Source organism: Pelodiscus sinensis, chromosome 3 (genome assembly GCF_049634645.1).
Source record: "Pelodiscus sinensis isolate JC-2024 chromosome 3, ASM4963464v1, whole genome shotgun sequence".
Taxonomy (NCBI): domain Eukaryota; kingdom Metazoa; phylum Chordata; order Testudines; family Trionychidae; genus Pelodiscus; species Pelodiscus sinensis.
In genome coordinates, this window is record NC_134713.1 from 18,058,044 (window position 1) to 18,073,863 (window position 15,820).

General features: G+C 43.0%; 1 protein-coding gene across 1 annotated transcript in view; it reads left to right on the plus strand.

The window, feature by feature from the left end:
- The window catches only part of HS1BP3 (HCLS1 binding protein 3), a 90,191-nt gene extending 74,871 nt beyond the window's left edge, over window positions 1-15,320 (plus strand). The window contains exon 7 of the mRNA XM_075923430.1: window positions 13,462-15,320. Within this exon, the coding sequence (XP_075779545.1) occupies window positions 13,462-13,693 (232 nt within the window). The 3' untranslated portion in view covers window positions 13,694-15,320. The remainder of the gene's footprint in view (window positions 1-13,461) is intronic.
- The last annotated feature ends 500 nt before the right edge of the window (window positions 15,321-15,820 follow it).

Sequence of the window (15,820 nt, forward strand, 5' to 3'; positions counted from 1 at the left end):
GAAATAGCAGAGGAAGCACTTCTTAGTCTTTGCACATTATCCCTGCTCCATAGGATGGTGAAAAACCCCCAAATCTCTTCCAAATATACCTAGTATCAAGTCCTTGCTAACTTCAGGATAGACATCAGCTTTATCTATGTATGTGAGCAACACTCAGCAGAGCTAGTTAAATATCTTATATAACTTTTACCCCCATTATTACAGAAAAACATCCCTGTTTTTGTGATTTTGGATGAGAGCCCAAACCCTTCTTGTTTGCACATGCAGTATATTAAAGTGTTGATTTGATTTAACACTGGAAAATATAATTAAATGCCCAAGAGAAAATAATTGGTGTAACCCTTCTGCCCAATAGAGCCAGAGTAACCAGGACCTGATACAATACAATCCATCAATACAACACAGAACCGGCTCAAGCCCGCACCCAGTAATGTGGGAAATTTACACCATAAGCATCTTTGAGAGCCAATACTTCACCATTTCACAAGCACAGAGTCTGAGTGTAGAGAAGAAACTTTTAATAAAAGGGAGGGAAGGAAATCAGCGTTAATTTGGGAAAATACTGCAGACAAGGTGTAAAAACATAAACCATGAGTAAAAGACCCTCCCCAAGTAGGTTGGATAGTGGCCTTTTCCCCTAAGTCCAGCAGCCCAAAAGTTCCTTTCACATCCAGGCTGTGCACCCATGGGTGTCCGGTGTAATAGGTGAGGGAAGGCATTGCCTTCCCAAACAGCCAGCCTGGCCCCACCCACATGCTGCTCCCAGAATGCCTACTAGCGTGTACTGAGATGGAGTGTTGCTCCCCAGAGTGCCTGCCCTCCTTGTGCTCCAGGCCCGGAGGCTTGAGCTGTGCTCCATCCTCCCTCTCCTGGGCTGGGAAGGCTGGGGCACTGGCACTTGCCTGCTCCACTCCCCATGGTGGGTGGGGGAGGAGTGATGTGCTCAGTGCACTGCCCCACCTCCTCCCCTCTTTGTGGTGGTGGGGGGGGCCTCAGCAGAAGAGGCGGGGCTTAGGGCTTCCCTCCCCTAGCTGTACCTTTACCGATGGCCCATGTGTGCACCCCATTCACAGGTGCTTCCCTTGTTCAGGGCAGACCCAGATTTCAGAGGTGCACCTGCAGCGTTTACCTTCCACTCTGGATGAAGGAGGAAGGTAGAGAGGCACCTTATTCACTCCACTATGCTCTCTCAGCTCCGGAAAAGAAGTGGGGTCTAGTGGATTACAGTGGGGGAAGATATATTTGGGCTCTATATAAGAACATCAGAATGGCCATACTGGGTCCATCTAGCCCTGTATCCTGTCTTCCAACAGAGGCTAATTCCAGGTGCTTCAGAAGGAATAAACAGAAGAGACAATCATCATGATCCATCCCCTGTCACCCATTCCCAGCTCCTGGCAAATAGAAGCTAGAGACACCATTCCTGCCCATTCTGGCTATTGCCATTGATGGACCTATTCCTCTTGAACTTATTTTTTTTTCTTATTGGAACCCTGTTATAGTTTGGGCCTTTCTGCCATCTCCTGGCAAAGAGTTCTACATGTTGAGTGTGAAGAAATAATTTGTTTTGTTTGTTTTAAATCTGCTGCCTATAAATTTAATTGGCTCAGCTTCTGTTTTATGTTATGTTTGTGAAGGAATAAATAACATTTCCTTGTTCTATTTTTCCACACTATTCATGATTTTCTAGACCTCTAACATATCCCTCTACCATTTAGTCATTTCTTTTCCAAGCAGAAAAGTCTCAGTCTTGTTAATCCCTCCTCATATGGAAGCTGTTCTTTATCCCTAATCATATCTGTTGTCCTTTCTGTACCTTTTCCAAATCCAGAATATCTTTTTTTTTTAGATGGGGTGATCAGATCTGCATATAGTATTCAAGATGTGGGCATACAATGACTTTATAGAGAGGCAATAGAATATTTTCTGTCTTACCTGTTCCTTTCCTAATGATTCCCAATATTCTGTTAGGTTTTTTTATTTTTTAGACTGCCACTGCACATGGAGTATAGTTCCCTGAAAATATCTGCTCAATGATTCCAAGATCTCTTTCTTGAGTGGTAACAGCTAATTTAGACCTAATCATTTTTGTATGTATAGTTGGGATTATATTTTTCCATGTGCATTACTTTGCATTTATCATCAGTGAATTCCATCTGCCCTTGTGTTGCCCAATCACCCAGCTTTGTGATATCCCTCTGTAACTCTTTGCATTCAGCTTTGGACTTAACTGTTTTGAGTAATTTTGTAGTATCTGCAAATTTTGCCAAATCACTGTTTACCCCTTTTCAAAAACATTTATAAGTTTAATGGCACTATTCCAAATCCAAATCCAAACAGCACAACACTCATTCTCCCCCTCCCCCCCCCCCCCCGCTTATCTTTTATGTGGAGTACCCAGCAAATTTTTCATGATGCTCTAACAATCCTTCAGTTACTCAAATGACCAGTCTTTTGTTGTTCTTAATCACTCGCCTCTCCCTTTTTATAACAAACTCCCTGCCGCAAAGGCAAAGCTGCAAGCAGCTCAAACTCTGTTGCATATAAGAACTGCCTATGAGCCAGGGCATGCAGCTTTAAGCAGACCTCAAGTATGAAACCTAGGGATTCAAACTTTAAGGCGGGGCACTGCCCCATCTTTCCCATAATGGCAGCCTGGTATTGGTCTAACCCAGAATGGCCATTCTGATGTTATATAGAACCCAGATGTATCTGCCCCCTGCTGTAACCCACTAAGCAACACTCCCCTCCCATAGCTGTGCTAGAGACCGAGCATCCTGACAGTCTCTCTCTCTGAGTTAGTAACAAAATAAGAATATACATTACAATTTTAAACCTAACCAGTGTCCCTTAAGTGACTTGCCACAATATTTTAGTATTAGAGCTGAGTGGATCTAATATTTTATTTAATTTTAGAACATAAGAAAGGCCCCACTGTGTCAGACCAAAGATCCATCTAGCCCAGTAGCCTGTCTTCTAACGGCTGCCAATGCCAGATGCCCCAGAGGGAGTGACCAGAACAGGCAATCATCAAGTGATCCCTCCCCTGTCACCCATTCCCAGCTACAGGCATCATTCCTACCCATCCTGGCTAATAGCCATTGATGAACCTAACCTCTATCTTTCTTTTACATAGGAACTAGATACAGTGTTCCTGCCAGCTAATTGCTAAGTTATCTGCTAAAAACCTAGACTTTTCAAGTGCTTTAGTAGCCCCTGGAAAGAGATGATGTGTGTGTTGGAGAGTGGCGGGGGTCAATCCCACCCTCCCATTTTCTGCTTGGCTTGTACTGAGCATGCTCCATAACACTGCTGAAGCTGCTGTCCTCAGTCTGCCCCCTCATGCCCTCACTCTGCCCCCCACTATGGCAGCAAGCATGGGTCGCCCCACCACCAAAATCTGAAATGGTGTCCCATCCTGGTGGGTTGAATGCAAGCAGTTTTTGAACAAGATAAAGCAATGCAGCAGTAGATTTTCATCCAAGAAGGGGAGAAAACATTACAAAACGTTCTCTGCAATCCCAGTCATTCATTGTAACTTAGTTAAGTACTGGCCTTGCTAAGTTTATGGAAGGAATGGTTTGATGTGTCTGTCTACAATGGCCTGTAGCCAATCTGTAACGGCTGGAGGCAAATATCCCTAGTGACTGGTGATGGGCTTCTTTGTGGGAAGGCTGAGTTACTACAGAGAATTCTTTCCGAGGTGTTCGGCTGATGGGTCTTGCTGAAATACACATGGTCTAACAGAACCCATGTTTGGGGATCTGAATGAATTTTCTCTTGGGTCAGATTTCCAGAGCTCTTGTGGGTGCAGTGCGGGGGAAGATTGCCTTCCTCTGCACCATGGGGCATGGGTCACTTACGGGCTTTAACTAGTGTAAAGGGTGGATTCCACATAGCTTGTTGAATCATGATTTGAAGGGTTCAGTAACTCAGTCAGTGATGGTGGGTCTATGATAGAAGTGTACATTTTAAAGGGAGAGAGGCAGCAGGAACCCACGCTAGCGGGGATCAAACCAGTCCCCGCTGGCACAGATTCCCCTTTGCGCCTCTTTCTTTGAAATGTACAAGAGCCACAAGCAGCTCTTGTACATTCCAGAGGGAGAGGAGCAGCAGTGGGACTGGAGCGAGTGGGATTGTTTCAGTCCTTGCTCATGCTGTTTCCCCATTGCCCCCTGCCTCCTCTACCCCCTGTGGAGACAGTGTTGGGAAGGGGAACTGGCTTTTAAGTCAGTTCCCCCCAGCACCGGCTCGTGCTCCCCTCTTGTTGCCTCTCTCTGATAGAGGCAGCAAGGCGAGGGAGGAAGTGACTAGTCGAGTTCCTACTTGACTACCCAATAAGCATTTGCTTATCAGGTAGTCGACTAGTCGCTTACATCCCTAAATTGTCCCCAAATGTATTTAGCTCTCACTGGGCTATTCTGTGTTGTATGTGCACAGATGTTTCATGGCATTGACTGAAGTTCTGCTTGGGCAAGTTTGGTCACTAATACTCATGAAAAATTCCAGGTTCTTTACTCTGGGTGCTCTGCACCACTGGAAATCAGGTGCCTTCATGTGGATTTAGCTGCCTATTTTAGGAACAGTGGATTTGCCAGCCTTGGTCAGACCATGGTCCATCTAGCCATTCTCCTGTCTGTGACAGTGGCCAGCACCAGCTGCTGCAGAGGAAGGTACAACCCATGCTAAAGTGGATACCTGTCCACGGGGATAATTCTTCCTGACCCCAGTCTGTCAGAGGTCACATTATGCTCTGAAGCCTGGGTATTTCTGTCTTTCCAAACTTCTGGTTGATCTTTTTAATCCTTACTTGTGTCACTCTGGAACTGGATTTTCTCTATATAAAGGTCCATTCCTTTTTTGACTATTGCTAAGATCTGAGTTCCACTGCAGTGAGTTCCACAAGACCATTGTGTTAGGTAGGGAAAAAATGGGATTTCTTTTTACTGGTTTTAAATCGGCTGCCATTCCAAGTCCTTGAATACTGCCTTGCCCTTGAATTATGGCAGAGTGAAAAGAAGTTCCCGAGTCTCTTCTCTAGATCATCTGTTTCTAAGTTGTTATGTCCCTTCTTTTTTATCTACTTCTATCTAGAATAAAAAGTATCTTTCAGCACTGATTGTTGGCCCTGACTGTGCAAGCACACTTGCATGTCAGCGTAAGCAAAGTGCAGAAGTATCTGCAGGGTCATGGTAATGAAAATGTGTGTGTGTGTGGTGGGGGATTTGTCTTTTAATAATTTTGAAAGTATTTTTCCCTTTTTTTTTTGGTTTAAGCAGGAAATTTGTCACAACCCAGTTCTCTCTGAGTGAAATCATAAAATATATTTTCTTCTCCAACAGGATAACCATACATCTTTTTTGTCTGGTTTAGTCACTTTTTTTCAGTGCTGTCCAGCTGTCCTGAATGTTTTGCCCGTTTGCTCTTGCCAACTTGCTCAAAAAGTAGGGGGGTGGAGGAACATGCTGTGGGGGGTAAGCAACAATGCCAGCCCTGCACAGGTGGGGAGACAGGGCTCTGGCAAGGGTTAGAGTTAGGCCAGTCCCATGCTATAGAGAGTGTTCAAGCTAACTCCAAATAGTGTCCTGTTTTCCCTTCAAGAACAATGGTCATCCTAACAGGGAAGCATCTCGACAGGAGAGGGAGCAAAGAGGGGAGAAAGGAAAAGAGTTAGAAAAAGAGTAAATAAGGATGGATTATAACATTTCGCACGCAAAAAAAGACTGTCAGGTAAGAGAAGCAAAGGCCTGTGTTGCCTCCTGTCCCTGCACCATCACTCTTCAGATGCATGTTTGTTTGCTTATGTAAGCGGGGGAATGGTCCCGCTCTTGTGGGGAACTTTCCTGGCTTCTATACACCCCGGTGAAATGAAGCAGCGAAAGGATCTGAGTCCCCGCTCCCACTTCCTTTACCCCACGGCTCCCTGATCCTGAGGGCTCCCCCTCCACTCTCCTGAGTAGCAGAGCCCTTGAAACCCCAACAAGGCTGGGCCCAGGTTTCCTGGGGCTTAATCCCTGACCTTGTAGTCACTAGGGGCAGGAGTTAGGGTGTCCCCACTCCGAGGTGCTCTCTTTACACTGCAGGCCTTCTTGGCCCAGTGATCACTTCATAAGATTCAAAGCAAATACAATTTATTAAACATCAACTGATTAAAGAGAATAGAATAAGAAACAATGAGAATGGTTAAATGAGAACACACAGCCCTGGTCTGTAGCACAGGCACATCAACACAGCAGTCTGCAGAGTGTAAGGACAGTTCACAGTCTCTTCCTTAGAAGCCCTGGATGTGCTGCAAGGGGCTGCAGGCTGGACACGCTTGCACTGGCAGTGACCACACAGCCTCAGTCTCTAAGTGGCCAGACCCCTCTCCCAGTCCAGAGCCTTTCCCCACACTTTGCAGGTCCCAGTAGCTCACCACATCCAGCTGCAGGTTGTGCTGCTTGGCCAGTTCCAGCTCCTTGTGTTGTTTCTCTGTTCCTTTTGGCTTTCTGAGCACTGCCAGTCTGCTGCTCAACACAGGGTCTGCACTGCTTGGCCTGTCTGTGTCTGGTTCTGTCGCTGCAGGACTTCTTCTTGTACTCCTCTTTCAGCTCTCTGTATTTGCAGGACCTCTTCTGCACACAGCTTGTTTGTTCAGAGACAGAGCCAGAACAATCCCCACTTACAACCTGTCAGTCAGGCTGAGCTGGAGTGTTGACTGCTTTCCATTGTCTCTGGGGTCTGTCAGTCTCATGAACCCTTCCCCTTCTGAAGCTGGTAAACCAAAAAACTCCCACAGAGTTTTAGTAAGGGGTAACAGTCCCCTTACACTTAGGATATGTCCCCACCATAAGCGTGGCCCAGGGGAGGCAGTGGTGTGGTCCCAGTTTTAATAACAACTTGAGACACTTGGGCCCAGATCCTCAAAGGTATTTAGGAGCCTGACTCCCATTGAAATCAGTGGGAATTGGGTGCCTAAATACCTTTGAGGATCTGGGCCTTTGGAGCCTAATTCTGATTGGATGTAAGTTCCTAAATGCCAGAGTCACTTTGAAAAATGAGACTCGGTATCCTAAAGGATTCAAAATGCAGGACAATGTAGCACTTTAAAGACTAACAAGATGGTTTATTAGATGATGAGCTTTCGTGGGCCAGACCCACTTCCTCAGATCAAAAAAATTTTTTTGATCTGAGGAAGTGGGTCTGGCCCACGAAAGCTCATCATCTAATAAACCATCTTGTTAGTCTTTAAAGTGCTACATTGTCCTGCATTTTGCTTCAACTACCCCAGACTAACACGGCTACATTTCTATCACTATTCTAAAGGATTCAGGCCCTTTTACCAGTGTTACCCATAGTCACCTCTGAAAGACAATTTCTTCTCCCCTGCTTCCTCCTTTGCCCCCAGGGTAAGGGTTTGTAGCTTGCTTCTATCACCGGTGCATCGTGGGCTCAATGGTGCTGGAGTAACTGTGTAAGTGCTGATACATGCTGCGGGTTACATGCTGTGGGCTCTGCAGTGTAAAGCTTAAGCTTTATACTGAAGAACCCGCAGCAAAGCCTCCCCCGGAGCAGGGCTGCCAGCCCCTGCTGGCCCAGCTCCAGGAGGAGAGCAGGCAGCCAAGCGTCATCCCAGGAGTGGAGCGGGCAGCCCTGATCCCAGGGAGACGTCTTTGCTGAGTGTAACCAACACTGTTAACCGATAAGCATCAGCTTTTTGTTTGAACGGTTGGTGAGTCATTAACACTCAGACATCCCTAATGGAGACATGATTTTGCACATTCCCCAGCCATGCCCTGCCCACCTGCTGTGGGGAAGGATTAAGCAGCTGAGTATCTACTTATTCCTGCCTGTCCAGATGTTGGGTCTAGTGAAGCAGTGTATGTGGTTCTTGCTCCTTCTCACTGCCTTATGCAGGGGTGCCATTTGGTGAGGGGGGATTCTAGCCTCCCCCTCCTTCAATTTTATAAATTCACCCTAGTCTGAGACAGAGCTCTTAATTGCAGCATAGCCTGAGTGTGATATGTGATGAATTCAGAAGCTGGGAACAGGGCAGCCTTTGAGGCAGAAATTTGCTTATAAACAGAGGCAGGGTGATTATTAAAGTAAACTAAGGATCCTTAAATGATCCAGAAAGTATTGTCAGGTACTCCAGGGAAGGAATAACTGGTGAGAATGGAAAGAAGTAAATAGTGGTGTTCCCCCCAGGGTCTATACTAGGACCAGGGCTTTTCAATACATTCATAAATCATTTGGGGGAAAAGGGTAAACAGCGAGTTGGCAAAATTTGCAGATGATACAAAATTTATTCAAGATAGTTAATCAAAGGCAGACTGCAAAGATTTACAAAGGGATTTCACAAAACTGAGTAACTGGGCAACACGGTGGCAGATGAAATTCAGTGTTAATAAATGCAAAGTACAGCACATGGCAAAATATAATCCCAAATATACATACAAAATGTTGGGATCTAAATTTGCTGAACCCATCAGTAAAGAGACCTTGGAACCTTTGTGGGTTGTTGTCTGAAGCTATCTGTTCCATGTGTACTGGCGATCAGAAAAAAACCCCAGGGTATGTCTACACTACCCCGCTAATTCGAAGTAGCGGGGTAATGTAGGCATACCGCAATTGCAAATGAAGCCCGGGATTTGAATTTCCCGGGCTTCATTTGCATAAGCCGGGCGCCGCCATTTTTAAATCCCGGCTGGTTCGAACCCCGTGCCGCGCGGCTACACGCGGCACGAACTAGGTAGTTCGAACTAGGTTTCCTAGTTCGAACTAGGAAGCCTAGTTCGAACTACCTAGTTCGTGCCGCGTGTAGCCGCGCGGCACGGGGTTCGAACCAGCCGGGATTTAAAAATGGCGGCGCCCGGCTTATGCAAATGAAGCCCGGGAAATTCAAATCCCGGGCTTCATTTGCAATTGCGGTATGCCTACATTACCCCGCTAGTTCGAATTAGCGGGGTAGTGTAGACATACCCCCAGACTATTAGGAGTCATTAGGAAAGAGATATCTAATAAGAAAATATATTGCTTCTATATAAATTCATGCTATACCCACATATTGAATACTGTGTGAAGATTTGATCATCCCATCTCAAAAAAAATATTGGACTTGGAAAAGTTATAGAGAAGGGCAACAGAAATTATTAGGAGTACTGAATTTACCCATATGAGGAGAGATTAAAAAGACTGGGATCTTTCAGTCTGAAAAAGAGATGATTAAGAGGGAGAACTCTTTGCCAGACCACAATATGAAGGTGAGATATGATGGGGTTAAAAAAAAAACTAGATATGTTCATGGAGAATAGGGGTCTCAGTGCTATTAGCCAGTGTGGGCAGAGATCCAGCACCATGTTCTGCGTGTCCCTTGCCTCTGTTTGCCACAGGTTGGGAATGGGTGATGGGACAAATCACTCACTGATGGCCTGTTGTGTTCATTCCCACCTAAGCACCTGGCATTGGCCACTGTCAGAAGACAGGATATTGGGCTAGATGGACCATTGATCTGACCCAGTATAGCTATTCTGGTTTTCTTGCACAGAACCCAGATGTATCTGTCCCCTGCTATAATCCACTGGACCTTACACCCCTCCCATAGCCGAGGGTCTATTTATCCCTCTGCAGAATTAGTGACAAAATAAACATTCTAAACCTAACAGTACCCTTGAAGTGACTTGTCACAAGATGTCAGAACACGTTATTATTAGAGCTGAGCTGGTCTAATATTTATTTGTCTTTTTTATATAGGGATGAGGTGAGATACAGGCCCACTGCCAGCTAATTTCTAAATTATCCGGTGGAAAACTTAGAGTTTTCAAGTGCCTAAGTATCCCCTGGAATCATGGTTAAAATTGCTCCCTCCTCAACTAAAATCTGAAGTGGTGCCCCTAAAAACCAGCCAAAGCTGATGACTCTGACACCACTGATCTGCTGAAGCAAACTATTTACAAAAACATATCCAAGCTTTTTCCCTGCTAGCTGTCAAACTTTGCTTACATTTGGGACAAACCATGGGACAAGTTGTTCTCTGGCCTTTACATCTTTGTGGGTTGTATATGTCTAGTTCATTTGTTGTATTGCTTTGTGTAAACATGGGGCTTTTTTTCCCCCTCAGAGTCTAAGTATAATCATGTAGATAATATATGATTTATTTGTGGCCAGATTCAGAATTTAATTCAGTCAAAAATGAAAGAGAATTTTAATTGTGCAAAGGGATACATCCAAGAATGAGACACATCCTGAGATGAGCAGGCAGATTATTGCAGAAAACACTTGCATTTGTGGACATTGAGAAATTGTGGAAGAGGAGACACATCCTGTGTAAATTGTACAGGAAATTTGCTGAGAATTTTTTAAAAAGCCAGCTATTTTTATAATCTAAGATGGAGATAGAAAACCCCAGGTCATGATGAATGTTAGTTGTTGGTTGGTTTTCTACGGTATTGTGTGTAATATGCTAAGTGGTTTTCAGATAGGCAAGATGATATAGTTTCTGACCTGCAGCTTACAATCTAAGGCTAGATTTTTAAGCAAATAGTTGATTTCTCTAAAAATGCTGTTTTGGGCAACCTGAAATTAGAAATGAACATTTTCAGCCATTCACAAAACAGCCAGATATGGAGGTGATGCTGCATTCCCTTTTCTCCCCACCCTATAACCTTTTCCTCATTGTTTACGATACTCGCAGGGTATGTTGGAGATCCATGTTGAGACCTGTAATGGACTTTTTTGGCTAATTGTATAAATTTCATATTTGATTGACCCAAACCAGTTTTTGCTCAGTTTTTTGGAAATACCATTGTACCCAAAAATCATTTATTTTCCCAGTTCTAGCTGCAATTTCTAGGGGGCCATCAAAGGCAATCAGGGGGGTTGCAAGGCATTGAAAATAATATTATAATCTAAAGCAAGGAAAATATAATTGCTAGAATTATTTCATGGTTAGCAACATCTTCAAAGTTTGTGAGGTCAAATGTAGTTGTTTTATATAGGCTTATCACGTATACAATTTATAATAAATGTAAGAGCATTTTCAAAATGTTTGACTTCAAATAAAAAGCCACGTTCAACAGCCTTAAAAGGCTGAGAAACACTTCTTAAATAGAAAGGTCAAGGTGCTACTTAGCCATTGCATGGTCCAAATTAGCTTAAATTCAGCTGGATTCACTCTACACCTGTGGTTTTCAACCTGTGGGCTACAGACGCTTGGGAGCTACATTCTATGTCTAATATTTCCAAAGGGTCTTCATCTCCATTTGAAATTATTCTTATGGGTCTGCAAAGCAAAACAGGTTAAAAGCCACTGCTTTAGACAGTGCAATCAGAAGTTCTATGTTGTATCTTTTGGGGAAGGTAAACTAAAGCTATTTTCTGCTTGTAGTAATAATGACGAGGCAGTTCTTTGAGAACCTGGCATTTCAAAATTCAAATGTTTATAGATCTGTAGCTATGATGGATGATGTGCTGAGAAGATTTGTCTCAGATTTGTTGACTTTTTTTGTTATTGCCTGTATGGAATAACCTTTTTTTAACAATAATTTTTTATTATGCCTATATTGCCTGTATGGTCATGGTGTTGAAGTGTAAGCAAAATAAAACTGCTTCTATGGTTACAGAACACATTTTGTGCTTAATAGCCTGCAAATGGCTCCTTTATTGCTCTGTTATGCTTAGTAGAGAGAATTTTTAAATCTCTGCTAGATAGCACCAATACATAAATAGAAAAGGGGTGAAATCCTGGTCCTATTGAAGTCAGGGGTAGTTTGATCAATGACATAAGTGGAGCTAGGATTTCACCCAAAAGCCACCAGCTAGCACCACAGGGACAGATATGTTGATGGAGCAAATAAGAGCAAGAAAGAAACATTGCAAGGAGCCAAAGTACCTACTAAGGGTACGTCTACACTGCATCCCTAGTTCGAACTAGGGATGCAAATGGAGACAACCGAAGTAGTTAATGAAGCGGGGATTTAAATATCCCGCGCTCCATTAACATGATCTCGCCGGCGCGCTAGTTCGAATCACAGCTGATTCGAACCAGGAAGTGCGCGCCGGGACGCGTTAGTTCGGACTAAAGCCCTTAGTCCGAACTAATGTTACTCCTCAAAAAATGAGGAGTAACATTAGTTCGGACTAAGGGCTTTAGTCCGAACTAACGCATCCCGGCGCGCACTTCCTGGTTCGAATCAGCTGTGATTCGAACTAGCGCGCCGGCGAGATCATGTTAATGGAGCGCGGGATATTTAAATCCCCGCTTCATTAACTACTTCGGTTTTCTCCATTTGCATCCCTAGTTCGAACTAGGGATGCAGTGTAGACGTACCCTAACTGATCTGAGATTAAGGCCTAAATCCAAGGCTCTAGTCACCACCCAAATAGCACAAAGTGTGAAGAGGGATATAATTAAAAGGAACTTTGCCCAGTCTAGGCAGTAAAGTGGCTTCAGACCTTCTCCACCAAACCCATCCTAGGCCAACCCCATGGTGCCAAATCATTAGCAGGAGGACAAGAGAATCCTTACAGATGAAAAGACTCTGGGTTTGCCCCCTTTGCTTATCCTCATCTCCACTTGCTCTTTGCACATGTGCACATTGTTTGAGGGGAACCATTGCTTCTGCAGAGAGGGGTGCACCCTATCAGTCTAGCCCAACCCAATTCCAGTGCATGGCAGAACTCTGCCCCCTTCCATCCTGTTGCCCAGGATGATCTTCCCAGAAGCAACTTTCAGAATCATCAAGGATGGGATTTTTTAAAGTGTTCAGCACTGATCCTGCTCCCACTGGAATAGGTGGGATTTTTTACCATTGATTTAATCAGCAGCAGAATTAGACCAATGCAGAGATCTTTATCCCACCTTAAAATTTGCATTAATACCTACAGCATTCAGTCCTGCCGAACCCTGCCATTTAAAATATGTGACCTTAATTTATGTTCATTTTTCCTTGTATGTTTTGGTGCTATTTGAATATTATTTGGTTAGAAAGTTGGGAAAAGTTACCAAGTTAAACAGAGTAGTGCGCTCAGATCAAAGGAGCATTCTGCTTCACAAGAGCATGTGCGAACAAGCCATTTTGTGATTTACTTTATGCAGATCTTCATTAGTTGTTAGAGTTGTTCATTTTGTTCTTCTAAGAAGCAGAGCTGGGCAGGAAAGAGTTTGCCTGTCCTGTGAAAAATGTTGAGATTTCAAACATATTTTCCCATTCCAAGTTGAGGCAAAAATATCAATCTCAAAATGTTATGAACAAGAAAAAAAATTCAGTTTGGATCAACAGAAACATAATGGAACTTTTCGTTTAAAAATGTTAAAATGAGACCCTGTGACAATGTCAAACTTTGCAGAAGTTAGTTAAAATCAACCCTTTGCTATACAGTTCCAGTTTTAGTGAATTGGTAAAATATTTTTCATCAAAAAATTCCTGGTCAGCTCCAATGAGGAGTCACACGTTCATCTGTGTTTTTCTTTTCTTTCTTTAGAGTTGAAGAAGATTTAGAGAGGCTTTGGAAACCAAGCTCCAAGCCAAAACCCATGGTGCCACCTAAACCAGCATTGCCTAAGAAACCATTAATCACCACGAAGAACAGTGTTTGTCCAGCTGCTCCAGCAAAGCCGAAAGTAGACAAGATTCAAACCATGGATGAGGTAGACATTCTCCAATACATTCAGGACAATGAAGCTATCAGTGATCAAGACATGAGTCTCTTTTGAGGAGTCTATTTTTGGTTTTCCAAGGCTGCCTTATCCAAGCGCTCTTTGACCTCCTATGTGTGGGAGTCAGGAGTTAGCTCAAATTCTTAATTGTCACTGCATTTTCCAATTTGTTGTGATTAAAAGCGCAACAAGTCTGATTATTTCACATGCTCTAAATGGTAATGAGTAAGTTTTTCTACACGGTGCAATTATTGTCTAATGTTGCCTTATATTTTCAGAGTTTTTTATAGAATATACAGTATACAACACTATTGATTCTGTGTACTCCGGTCATGTCAATTTATTGTAACATTCATATAACACAGTTTTTGGATTACTAGACTGAGGGAAAACAGCATAGGCTACAAGCATGAATACTAGTCTAGTGGGGCCCTTCCATCTATTAGCTTTTTTCTCTTGTTCATCCTTGTAGCAACTTGCCTTCCCTTGCTGCTATTTCAGTGGGTTGCAGTCAGTTAATACTTCTATGGATACATTAAAATTCACCTCCTTTTAGCTCAGAGAGACTAAAATCTCACATTGCCTGAGAGTTCTTCCCCTATTCAGACACTCTTTGAGATTCAGAGAAAGTTGTCCCTCACCCCAGCATACATACAGCTGTTTTACTTTGATGTCCAGGCATTGGCTATATAGATGCACAAGTTCCAGATCAGGGGAGATCTAGTGCAATAGTGAAATAAGACTACACACTGCAAATCTATGCACAGGAACATAGTGCAGAGTTAGCAAATGACTGGAGCTGTATTTCAGGACATCTGTAGATACACAGACACTGAAGTAAAAAACAATAAATGGTCTGGTAGCACTTTAGAGACTAAGAAAACATGCAAATAGTATCATGAGCTTTCGTGGGCACAGCCCACTTCTTCAGATGACTGAAGTGTTTAGGAAGTTTGGGTCTTTTTCCTGATCTGAACTTCAGGGCTTGGGCCCATCTTTACAAAGACATGTAAGTGGAATGATGCTTTTTAAAAAAATTACTAAATATTTTGGTGAAATTTTAGCGCCCATGAAAAGTAAGAAGTTAACCTAGCACCTTACCGGCAGCCTGCACTGCCCTTCCTATTCCAGGCTCTTTCTGAATGTGCTGAATTATAATTTGGGCAAGTGTCTATAACCTCGATTGAAACCACTGAACACATCTCACCTGAGAACTAAATCAGATTGGGGGCAAGGTCTCCAGAAGTGAAATGCTATAGATTTAAGCCATGTTACCACCCCTCAAATCTGCCTTTTTAATGCAAAATGGAATAAAAAGCTTATCAAGCACTTTAAAAATATTTTTTATATTACCATGTTTTCTATTAATAATTTTTACTTTATTCCAACAGATAATGTATTAAGTACCATTTTAGTTTAAATGAGCAAAAAAATCAATATTAGATTTGATCCATGTAACATAAGATTCACTATAATAAAATGACGTGCTAACCTGTAAGTACTGTTCTTTATTGTGCCGTAAAATAAGGGCTGATAAGAGTGGAAAGTCGGGTTCTAATTACTTAAGCTGTGATGAATTGTCTATTTTTATTGCCATATGAGGGCAGCAAAGTATGTGTATAAAGAAGAAAATATTGAAGCCTCATTCAGATAAAGCTTATTAAAGTCTATCTGTGGTTCTTATATGGCTGTCTAATAATATATGAGCAGCTCACAAGTTTTAATGTATTTGACTTAACAATATCCTGTGAGGTATAGGAGTCCTCCTATCCCTGTTTTGCACCTGGAGACCTGTGGCATTGAAAAGGGGCAAGTGACTTGACAAAGGGCATATAAGAAGGGCAGGTAGGGAATGGAACCTGGTCCCAGGTGAACACTATTAATGATCCAAACCATCCTTTGACACAAGCAGGAAAAATCCAGACTATATCAACATCAGTGTTGCAGGGTTCAAACCTCCTTTTCTCTCATTTTTCTTTGTCACTTCCCTTGGAAACTCATAGTTCCTGGTGCTGTATATTAATTAGACATTCCTTTCAAATTGTATTGATAGTGTGACATTCACCCCTGTGCAGAGGTGCAGCAGAAGGCCAAGGTGCATGGTAAGTCCCATTTTGAGAGCTACAATTCATTGAAATGGGACATCCACCTTATGTTTATCTTTAGCATGGTTGTTATGGATTT